This window comes from Chrysemys picta, chromosome 16 (assembly GCF_011386835.1).
Source record: "Chrysemys picta bellii isolate R12L10 chromosome 16, ASM1138683v2, whole genome shotgun sequence".
NCBI lineage: Eukaryota > Metazoa > Chordata > Testudines > Emydidae > Chrysemys > Chrysemys picta.
This window is the reverse complement of record NC_088806.1, coordinates 1,300,831-1,311,783: the sequence shown is the minus strand read 5'-3', so window position 1 is coordinate 1,311,783 and position 10,953 is coordinate 1,300,831. Positions and strand designations below refer to the sequence as shown.

At 71.0% G+C, this 10,953-nt stretch overlaps 1 protein-coding gene across 1 annotated transcript in view; it reads right to left on the bottom strand.

The window, feature by feature from the left end:
- Nucleotides 1–10,953, bottom strand: part of MINK1 (misshapen like kinase 1) — a 70,485-nt gene that overhangs the window by 20,147 nt on the left and 39,385 nt on the right. Inside the window, 18 exon segments of the mRNA XM_065570394.1 lie at nucleotides 481–1,027; nucleotides 1,030–1,119; nucleotides 2,406–2,514; nucleotides 2,733–2,789; nucleotides 2,791–2,868; nucleotides 3,024–3,137; nucleotides 3,292–3,427; nucleotides 3,429–3,454; nucleotides 4,413–4,436; nucleotides 4,752–4,840; nucleotides 5,259–5,291; nucleotides 5,294–5,370; nucleotides 6,478–6,566; nucleotides 6,660–6,914; nucleotides 7,124–7,303; nucleotides 8,729–8,938; nucleotides 9,896–10,108; nucleotides 10,780–10,863. Of these exon segments, the coding sequence (XP_065426466.1) occupies nucleotides 481–1,027; nucleotides 1,030–1,119; nucleotides 2,406–2,514; nucleotides 2,733–2,789; nucleotides 2,791–2,868; nucleotides 3,024–3,137; nucleotides 3,292–3,427; nucleotides 3,429–3,454; nucleotides 4,413–4,436; nucleotides 4,752–4,840; nucleotides 5,259–5,291; nucleotides 5,294–5,370; nucleotides 6,478–6,566; nucleotides 6,660–6,914; nucleotides 7,124–7,303; nucleotides 8,729–8,938; nucleotides 9,896–10,108; nucleotides 10,780–10,863 (2,411 nt within the window).

Genomic DNA, 10,953 nt, shown 5'->3' with positions numbered 1-10,953 from the left:
CGCCTGGGACCCTCACCTCCTCCCTGCCCGCCCCACGGCCCCCCACGGCGACCCCCTGCTCCCCGCCCGCCCCACGGCCACCCACGGCGACCCCCCGCTCCCCGCCCGCCCCACGGCCACCCACGGCGACCCCCCGCTCCCCGCCGCCCCACGGCCACCCACGGCGACCCCCCCGCTCCCCGCTCCCCGCCTGGGACCCTCACCTCCTCCCTGCCCGCCCCACGGCCCCCCACGGCGACCCCCTGCTCCCCGCCCGCCCCACGGCCACCCACGGCGACCCCCCGCTCCCCGCCCGCCCCACGGCCACCCACGGCGACCCCCTGCTCCCCGCCCGCCCACGGCCCCCCACGGCGACCCCCGCTCCCCGCCTGGGACCCTCACCTCCTCCCTGCCCGCCCCACGGCCCCCCACGGCGACCCCCTGCTCCCCGCCCCGCCCCACGGCCACCCACGGCGACCCCCCGGTCCCCGCCCGCCCCACCGGCCACCCACGGCGACCCCCCGCTCCCCCGCCCGCCCCACGGCCACCCACGGCGACCCCCTGCTCCCCGCCTGGGACCCTCGCCTCCTCCCCGTCCGTCCCACAGTGACCCCCTGCTCCCCACCTGGGACCACCCCCTCCTCCCTGCCCGCCCCACGGCCACTCACGGCGACCCCCTGCTCCCCGCCTGGGACCCTCGCCTCTTCCCCGCCCGCCCCACGGCCACCCACGGCGACCCCCTGCTCCCCGCCTGGGACCCTCGCCTCCTCCCCGTCCGTCCCACAGTGACCCCCTGCTCCCTGCCTGGGACCACCCCCTCCTCCCTGTCTGCCCCACGGTGACCCCCGCCCAGCCTGCCTGGGACCACTGCCACCTCTTCCCCGCCCGCCCCATGGCAACCCCTCTCCTCCCCACCAGGACCCACAGTGGCGGGGGGTTGCCCCCCATCCAGCCTGGAACCCCCCACACTCACCCCACAGGGCGGCGCACAGGATTTCCGAGTTGAAACGCTTCTTGTACTTGCGGATCTCGGGGGTGTCGCTGTGGGCCGCGTGTTCGTGGGGTTCACGTTGACCACCGAGCCCTTGCGCACCTCCAGCTGCAGCTGCTCCAGCTGCCGGGGGTCAGCCCCCACCAGCGCTAGGGAGAGAGAAGGGGGTCAGCGGCCGGGCTGCTCCCCGCCCCCCCCGGGCCCTCTCCCCACAGCCCGGAATCCTGCAGCGCGACACCCCCCAGCACCCAGCACCCCCTGCAGCACAGCGCCCCCCGCAGACTGGCATCCCCCAGTGCCCCCCCAGCCCGCGCCCCGCTCACCAGTGATGGGGATCGTGTCCCCACTGCCCAGCGCCCCCTCCCAGCCCTCCGGCGCCCCCCCAGCCCACGCCCAGCTCACCAGTGATGGGGATCGTGTCCCCCACTGCCTAGCGCCCCCCCAGCCCGCGCCCCCGCTCACCAGTGATGGGGATGGTGTCCCCACTGCCCAGCGCCCCCTCCCAGCCCTCCGGCGCCCCCCCAGCCCGCGCCCAGCTCACCAGTGATGGGGATCGTGTCCCCACTGCCTAGCGCCCCCCCCAGCCCACGCCCCGCTCACCAGTGATGCGGATCGTGTACCCACTGCCTAGCGCCCCCCCAGCCCGCGCCCCGCTCACCAGTGATGGGGATCGTGTCCCCACTGCCTAGCGCCCCCCCCCAGCCCGCGCCCCCCCCGCTCACCAGTGATGGGGATGGTGTCCCCACTGCCTAGCGCCCCCCCAGCCCTCCGGCGCCCCCCCCAGCCCGCGCCCCGCTCACCAGTGATGGGGATCGTGTCCCCACTGCCTAGCGCCCCCCCGCCCTCCGGCGCCCCCCCAGCCCACACCCCGCTCACCAGTGATGGGGATCGTGTCCCCACTGCCTAGCGCCCCCCCAGCCCGCGCCCCGCTCACCAGTGATGGGGATCGTGTCCCCACTGCCTAGCGCCCCCCCAGCCCGCGCCCCGCTCACCAGTGATGGGGATCGTGTCCCCACTGCCTAGCGCCCCCCCAGCCCTCTGGCGCCCCCCCAGCCCGCGCCCCGCTCACCAGTGATGGGGATCGTGTCCCACTGCCTAGCGCCCCCCCGCCCTCCGGCACCCCCCAGCCTGCGCCCCGCTCACCAGTGATGGGGATCGTGTACCCACTGCCCAGCGCCCCCCCCCAGCCCTCCGGCGCCCCCCAGCCCGCACCCCGCTCACCAGTGATGGGGATCGTGTACCCACTGCCCAGCGCCCCCCCAGCCCGTGCCCCGCTCACCAGTGATGGGGATGGTGTCCCCGCTGCCCAGCGCCCCCCCCAGCCCTCTGGCGCCCCCCAGCCCGCGCCCCGCTCACCAGTGATGGGGATGGTGTCCCCCGCTGCCCAGCGCCCCCCCCCAGCCCTCCGGCGCCCTCCAGCCCGCGCCCCGCTCACCAGTGATGGGGATGGTGTCCCCGCTGCCCGTGGCTCTGGTAGATGCCCAGGTCACGAACATGGTGAAGGAGCTTTTGCCAGGGGCCTTGACCAGCCCCCGCGACTGGTACTGGGGGTGGGGACGGACGGACAGGGTGAGACACGGCCCCCGCTCAGGTATCCCCCTCCCCTTCCCCCTCTCCCCCACCAGCCCCCCATATCCCCTCCCCCCCTGCCCCTCCAGCTCCCCTCTCCCCCGCCAGCTCCCCCCACAGCCCAGTTAGGGGCTCACACGGGCTCCCTGATGTGACCCGTGCCCCCCAGTGCCCCCCGCACCCCGAGGCTCACGTCGCTGGCGCTGTCCTTGGCAGGGGAGCTGTGGCCCTTGGGCTCGGTGGGCGAGTGGGCTGGGCTGCACCACGTCCGGCAGGTTGGTATAGCCGTTGCTGTCGGCGTGGAGCAGGCTGCGCTCCTCCTCGGGGGTCTGCGGGGGGCACAGCACCCGTCATACCGCCTGGGGCCACGCCAGCTCTGCCCCCTAGGCATGGCACCCCGGCCCAGCCCCGCCCCCCGGGCACAGCGCCCCATCCCAGCCCCGCCCCCCAGGGCCATCCCAGCCCCGCCCCGCGCTCACCCCGCTGCACCAGCATGGTGCCGTCCCCCGCCGTAAGAGCCGCTCTCCGACCCGCTGCCCGATGGCTCCTCCACCTCGTGCACCACCATGGTGCTGACGCTGTCCGTGTCGCCGTCGCCGTCCCCCGCCCAGCCTGGGGGGCAAGGGGCGCGGGTCAGCCCTTCCCCAGTGCTCCCCTACACCCTGACTCCCCCACCTCCTTCCCATCCCTACACCGTCCCCCAACCTGTCCTTCCCATCTGCCAGCTCCCCCGCGCCCCCCCCCATGCCCTACCTGGCCCCGGCGGGCTCACCCCCCCCGTCCTGGGGCTCCCCCTCGGCCTCGTCGTCATCCTCCTCACTGCTGTCTGGCTCCTCGCTGGAGGAGGAGTAGTCCATGGCCTTCTTGGGGGGCTTGGGGGGCTCCTCGGGGCCGCTCCTTCAGCAGCACAAAGTTCTGGGGGGCCAGGCGGGGGGTTAGTGCCACGTTCCCCGCGCCCGGCCAACAGCCACACCACACACAAGCAGCCAGCGGGGCGGGGAGCTCCTGAACCCCAAACCCCAGGGGAGGGCGTGGGGGATGGGGGTTAGAGCAGGTGGGGCTGGGAGCCTGGGTTCTCTCCCCAGCTCTGGGAGGGGAAGTGGGGGCTGGTGGGTTAGAGCAGGGGGGGCTGGGAGCCAGGACTCCTGGGTTCTCTCCCCGGCTCTGGGAGGGGAGGGGGGTGAGAGCGGGGGGGGGGGGGGGGGCTGGGGAGCCAGGACTCCTGGGTTCTCCCCCTGGCTCTGGGAGGGGAGCGGGGGCTGGTGGGTTAGAGCAGGGGGGGGCTGGGAGCCAGGACTCCTGGGTTCTATCCCCAGCTCTGGGCGGGGAATGGGAGCCTGGACTCCTGGGTTCCTCTCCTTGACTCTGGGAGGGGAGTGAGAGCTGGGAGTGGGGGCTGGGAGCCCGGACTGCTGGATTCTCTCCCCAGCTCTGGAGTGGGGGATGGGGGTGAGAGCGGGGTGGGGCTGGGAGCCAGGACTCCTGGGTTCTCTCCCTGGCTCTGGGAAGGGATCGGGGGGCTGGCTGGGTTAGAGCAGGGGGGGCTGGGAGGCCGGACTCCTGGGTTCTCTCCCCGGCTCTGGGAGGGGATCAGGGGCTGGTGGGTTAGAGCAGGGGGGGCTGGGAGCCCGGACTCCTGGGTTCTCTCCCCAGCTCTGGGCGGGGAATGGGAGCCTGGACTCCTGGGTTCTCTCCTTGACTCTGGGAGGGGGGTGGGGGCTGGGAGCCCGGACTGCTGGGTTCTCTCCCCGGCTCTGGGAGGGGGGTGGGGGCTGGGAGCCCGGATTCCTGGGTTCTCTCCCAGCCCCTGCCGACGGGAAGCAGGGAGCAGACAGAACGTGCCGGGCGCTGGCACACATACACGGGCACTAACCTCGCCGATGGCGCGTTTATAGCTCTGGTGGCGCGCGGGGAGCAGAGGGAAGAAGGGCGCAGACGTTAACGCGGTGCCAGCGAGACCCCCCCCGCCCTGCCAGTGCCCCCTGGACTCCCCCACCTCTCAGTCAGGGGCTGGGGGGCTCGGACTCCTGGGTCCACGCCCCAGGGCACAGGGCTGAAAGCCTCCTCCTGGATGGCCTGGCCACCTCGATTCCATCACCCAGGGTCCCCCAGGACAGTCGCCTGCCCACGGACAGCCCCCCACAAACACTCTCCCACAGGGCACCCCCCACGTCCGCTCCCCACGCCAGGCCCTGCCCCCCACGACACTCACCGCGGGCCGGCCAGGGCGTGAGCGGTGATCCTCCGCCTTGGGCTTGCTGACCGGGGGCAGGATGGGGGAGCTCTCTCGCTTGGACGTGGCTGCGGGGGTGGGGGGAGAGCGGGTCAGTGCTGCGGCGGGGGGCCTGGGGAGAGGGGCTCTGTGGGGCTAGGATTGGGGGGGGGGCCCTTGGCATTTGAGGATAGACCCCCCCACCCCTGCCCCCTCCCCCTATCTGGGTCTGTTCCAGGGAGCCCCCAGTGCCCCCCATGCCCTGCCCCACACCCCCGTGCCCTGCCCCCACCCCATGGTGCCCCCAAAGCCCTGCCCTGTCCCCTGTGTGCCCATGCCCTGCCCCACACCCCCGGTGTCCCCCATGCCCTGCCCTGTCCCCTGTGTGCCCATGTCTGGTCCCACACCCTCTGGTGCCCCCCCGTGCCCAGCCCCGCACCCCCGGTACCCCCTCTCCTGCCTGGTTCTGCTCCAGCCCCCAGGCCCTGCCCCCCAGCCGGTTCCTACCCCCTATGCGGTTGCGCTCCAGGGAGCCGGCTTGGGCAGGTTGGCACTGCCCGCCTGCAGCAGGCTGTCGGCTCGCTCCCAGCCGGGGTCGCTGCGCCGCAGGTCCGGGTTGCTGCACGGCATGATGGGATAGCAGAGCAGAGCGCGTCAGGCGGTGCCCGCGCCCGCGCCCCCCCCGCATCCCAGCCCGTCACCAGAGCAGCAGCACCTTGTCCCAAGCAGAGCCACCACCGCCGGCCACGCTCCATTACCTACTGGTGCTCGGCATGGGGGCCGGGGCCCGGCGCTGCCCCCCGCCTGGGCGGCTGGGGAGGGGGGGCCGCGGGCAGCACCCTCTCCAGCCGGCTGTGCATGCGGATGTGCCAGGCAGACTTGCTACGGGGTCTGTGGAGTGGAGAGCAGGGTCACTGGTGTCTGGAGGGCAGCCGGAGGCAGGGGATCCCTGGGTAACCGGCCGCTCCGCCCCAGAGGTGGGCGCATCTCAGCGCTGGGCGGGGGATTCCTGGATAACCAGCTGCCCGGCCCCAGAGGTGGGCGCAACTCAGCAACGGGCAAGGGGTCCCCGTGTAACCAGCCACCCCGCCCCAGAGGTGGGCGCAACTCAGCACCGGGCAAGGGGTCCCTGTGTAACCGGCTGCCCCACCCCAGAGGTGGCTGCATCTCAGCGCCGGGCGAGGGGTCCCTGTGTAACCGGCTGCCCCACCCCAGAGGTGGGTGCATCTCAGCGCCGGGCGAGGGGTCCCTGTGTAACCGGCTGCCCCACCCCAGAGGTGGGCGCGTCTCAGCGCCGGGCGAGGGGTCCCCGTGTAACCGGCCGCCCCACCCCAGAGGTGGCTGCGTCTCAGCGCTAGAGCCAGCAAGTCCAGCTGAAGTAGGAGCCGCAGCCCTGTGGGGTGGAGACAAGGTGGGGTGCTGCCCAGATGCACAGCCAGGAGTCCCTGCCCACCACAGCTCTGGAATGAACTGAGAAGAGATGGGAGGGGAAACTGAGGCAGAGCGCAGCAGTGTGACCTGCTGAAGGTGACCAGAAGGTCATTGGCAGAGTTGGGAATAGAACCCAGGTGTCCTGGCCACTAGAGTCTGTCAGTTAGAGGCCTGAGGGAAGAGGGGGACAGTGGGGTACTGGGGGGACCCTAGGGGATGTGGGCATTGGGCTGGGTACCTGAGTGCGCTGGATGTGGGCTCCAAGGGATTAAGAGGGCCGGGCCTGGGGCCTTACCTGGCTCTTACGGCGTGGCCCTGCCGGGCGCTGCCCCCGGCCCCGCTGGCGTTGAGCGTGGTGGCGATGGATGACGTTCGCTGGGGCACCTGGCAGGGGGGGAGCAGAGCGGTGAGGGGGGGGTCGGCCCCAGGAATCCTGCCCCCACCCCGCCCAGGGGAAGGCGGCTCAGGTCCTGTTACCTTGGGTGGGGCCTCCAGCTCGGTGCGGCCCCAGGGCCCCCGCTGGTCGCTGAGGCCGGGCCGGGCGGGCGGGGCGGGCGTCTCCGAGGTGGGGTCCGAGTTCTGGCGGATCATGGGGGCGCGGGGCGGCGCCGGGGCTGCCGGGTCCTGCACCGGGAAAGCCGCCACGTTCTTGGTGGGCTGGTCCTGCAGGGACTGGGAGCGTGGCACCGGCGCGGCATAGGGCTTCAGCGGCACCCGGTGCGCCAGGTGGCTCTGCGGGGAGGGGAGCTGTCAGTGCCGGGCCCCTGGGGGCCCCCCCGAGCCCTGCCAGAGCCCCCCGTCCCCTAGGAACCCGTCCGGGGCACCCTGCCCTCAGGGATGGAACCCAGGAGTCCTGGCACCCAGCCCCCGATGCCCATCCCGGGTTCGAGGGGAGGGAGCAGCTCACACGGCCAGTAGGGCGCGCTGCTGCCCCCCCGCACCTTGTGCTGCCCCTCCTGCGGCTCGACGGGGCGCTGCATGGGCGGGCTCTGGGCTGCGGGGCCGGAGCCCAGGGACACGGACTCCGAGCGCGTCTGCAGGGCCGGGTCGGACGCTGTGCTGCCCAGCTTGGTCTGCGCTGCCGGCGAGTTCTGCTTATTCAGCCGTGTCCGCTCCTCCACCTGCAGGGGGCAGAGAGCATGGCAGGGAACCCAGGAGTCCTGGCTCCCACCCCCACTGCCCTCCCAGAGCAGGGGAGAGAACCCAGGAGTCCTGGCTCCCAGCCCCCACTGCCCTCCCAGAGCCGGGGAGAGAACCCAGGAGTCCTGGCTCCCAGCCCCCCCGTTCTAACCCACCAGCCCCCACTCCCCTCCCAGAGCCGGGGAGAGAACCCAGGAGTCCTGGCTCCCAGCCCCCCCGTTCTAACCCACCAGCCCCCACTCCCCTCCCAGAGCCGGGGAGAGAACCCAGGAGTCCTGGCTCCCAGCCCCCCCTGTTCTAACCCACCAGCCCCCACTCCCCTCCCAGAGCCGGGGAGAGAACCCAGGAGTCCTGGCTCCCAGCCCCCCCTGCTCTAACCCACCAGCCCCCATGTGATGTTATTGACATAACCTGTGACCGTCTAGAGCATTGTTGCAATCACTGTTGTATATTTGCAGCAGGTGCTGTACAAAGGTTGTTGTGCGAGGTGTTTGTGGAGAGGTTGTGGTGTGCTGGGGGGTGTGTGTATTGGTTTTGTAGTTGACGGTAGGAATGTTGGCTCTGCGCTCGTATCTCAAGGTGTGTGACTCTAAGTACCCGCAGTGAAGCATTGGGGCTGTTCTCAGAAGTGCCCCGTCGAGAGACACTTCATGGACAATGGGCTTTGGGAGACGCCAACCTGGGAACGTTCACACTAACAGGGAAACAACGGCGTCGCCCTGGACATGTGACTTGCCCGTGTGACTCCAGACTCCATCTTGCTGTTGGATTTGCCACAATAAGAGCGGAGGGGTCCTTCCTCGGGCAGAGGAGAGAAAGAGCCTGGAATCCCATCCTGCTTCTGAGCTCTGCAGGGACCTGGCTACAAACCCACGCTCGGAACAAAGGGCCGAAGGACCCAGCCCAGCCGGGGATGTTCCAGAGACGGGATTTGAACCTGCAGCTTATCCCATCCCGGCTACAAGCCTGAAGCGAGAGCTTTGCCGTTACGGTGTGTGACTGATTCCATGTAACCAAGTCGAGCTCTCGTCTGGATCTTCTTCCTTATGAATAAACCTTTCGATTGTAGATTCTAAGGATTCGCTTGTGGGGAAGATCTGACTTGTCTATTGACCTGGGTCTGGGGCTTGGTCCTGTGGGATCGGGAGAACCTTTTCCTTTTACTGGGGTATCAGTTTTCATAACCATTCGTCCCCATAACGAGTGGCGCTGGTGGTGATACTGGGAAACTGGAGTGTCTGAGGGAATTGCTGGTGTGACGTGTGGTTCGCCAGTGGGGTGAGACCAAAGTGCTCTCCGTCTGGCGGGCTTGGTTTGCCTTAGAGGTGGAGAACCCCCCGGTACCCAGCCCGCGCCCTGCACCCGCCCCTCATACCCAGCCCGCGCCCCACGCCTGCCCCACGCACCTCCCGGGCCCAGGCAGGCTTGTCAGCGGCGTGGGCGCTGCTCCGGTTGTAGTGGTAGAGCGGTTTCTTGTCGCTCGCCGGCGCCCCCTGCTGCTGCTTCTGGAGCTGCTGCTGCTGCTGCAGGGACTTCAGGTAGGCGTGTTCCTGCTGCAGCTGGCGCTGGAGCCGCTCCGACTGCCGCTGCTCCTCCAGCTGCTTCCGCTTGTACTCCTGGGGGGCGCAGGGTCAGGGGGCTCCCGGGGGCCTGGGCATGGGCCCCCGGCGTCCTGCCACGCCGGCACACGGGGGAACCCGGGCGTCCTGCCACGCCGGCACGCGGGGGAACCTGGGCGTCCTGCCACGCCGGCCCGCGGGGGAACCCGGGCATCCTGCCACGGCCAGACGCACGCAGGGGGAACCCGGGCGTCCTGCCACGGCCAGACGCACGCAGGGGGAACCCGGGCATCCTGCCACGCCGGCCCGCGGGGGAACCCGGGCGTCCTGCCACGCCCAGACGCACGCAGGGGGAACCCGGGCGTCCTGCCACGCTGGCACACGGGGGAACCCGGGCGTCCTGCCACGCCGGCACACGGGGGAACCCGGGCGTCCTGCCACGCCCAGACGCACGCAGGGGGAACCCAGGCATCCTGACACGCCCAGATATACGCAAGGGGAACCAAGGCATCCTGACACACCCAGACGCACGCAAGGGGAACCCAGGCGTCCTGACACGCACGCGCACACACAGGGGGAGCCCAGGCGTCCTGACACGCCCAGACGCATGCAGGGGGAACCCAGGCGTCCTGACACGCACACCCTGGAGATGGCCCCTGGGAGGAGGCAGGGCTAGGAGGGGTGAATCTCAGACCTTGCCCTCCCTGGGGTGGCGCCCAGCAGCTCTTCCCACCCCCACCGGATGGGGGCAGCTATGGGCTGAGGGGGATCTCTGCCCCCCAGAACCCCCACCCTCGCAGCCTGGCCAGGCGCCACCCCCTGCCCCAGGCCAAACACCCCCCGTGGCCCGGCCCAGCCTTGAGGGTGCACTGCATTGTGGGTATTGTCCATGGCCGAGCACAGCTCAGAGCAGCCCCCAGGCTGCTCCAACTGGGGGATGCCCCACCCCCAAGCAGGGCTGGGTGGGCGGGACTTGTGAGGCAGGGGCGGGGCCAAGGGGCGCGGCCCGGTTACCAGAAGCAGGGCCTGTTCCTGCAGTAGCTGCTGCTGGAGGATTTCTAGCTGCCTCTGCTCCTCCTCTAACTTGTGCCTGATATACTCCTGGAGAGGGACGGACAGACAGACAGACAGAGACAGGTCACAGAGCAGGGGGGCCTGGGGCCCCGGAGACGAGGAGAGAGAGCCCAGACCCCCCGGGGAGACCCGCCAGCCGGGTGGCCAGAGGAGATTTCAACCTGTGGACCAAGTGGCCCAGTGTGCTGACCCGGGGGGGTGGGGGGGGGGGGGGGGGGGGGGGAAGGGGAGGGAGGAGGGGCTCCAAGTTCACAAGCTCAGAAGTAGGAATAGAAGAGAACCCAGGAGTCCTGGCTCCCAGCCCTCCCTGCTCTGACCCGCCAGCCCCCACTCCCCTCCTGAAGCCGGGGAGAGAACCCAGGAGTCCTGGCTCCCAGCCCCCCCTGCTCTGACCCACCAGCCCCCACTCCCCTCCCAGAGCCGGGGAGAGAACCCAGGAGTCCTGGCTCCCAGCCCCCCCTGCTCTAACCACCAGACCCCACTCCCCTCCCAGAGCCGGGGGAGAACCCAGGAGTCCTGGCTCCCAGCCCCCCCTGCTCTAACCCACCAGCCCCCACTCCCCTCCCAGAGCCGGGGGAGAACCCAGGAGTCCTGGCTCCCAGCCCCCCCTGCTCTAACCCACCAGCCCCAACTCTGCTCCTGAGACTCAATGTACCGCTAGACCCCCGCTAAGGCCCAGCCTGGCTCGGAGGAGGTGGAACGTGGGTGTCAGCAGCTGGAGTCTCCGGGGTGATGGTCTCCCCAGGGCCGCAGCCCCCTGGCCCTGCCCCCCAAGCCCCATGGGGGGAGCTGGGGCTGACAAGGCCAGTACCTGCTCGCGCTCAGCCCCGCCGCAGCACCTGCATGTCCTCCAGCCGCCGCTGCTCCTTCTCCTGCAGCTTCCGCTGCTCCCGCTCCCGCCGCTGCTGCTGTGGGGGACGGAGCCAGCGGGGCAGGTGGAACCGGCCGTGTGCGGGGGGGAGGGCCAGGGGGCCTGGCTCCACCCCCCAGCCCCACTC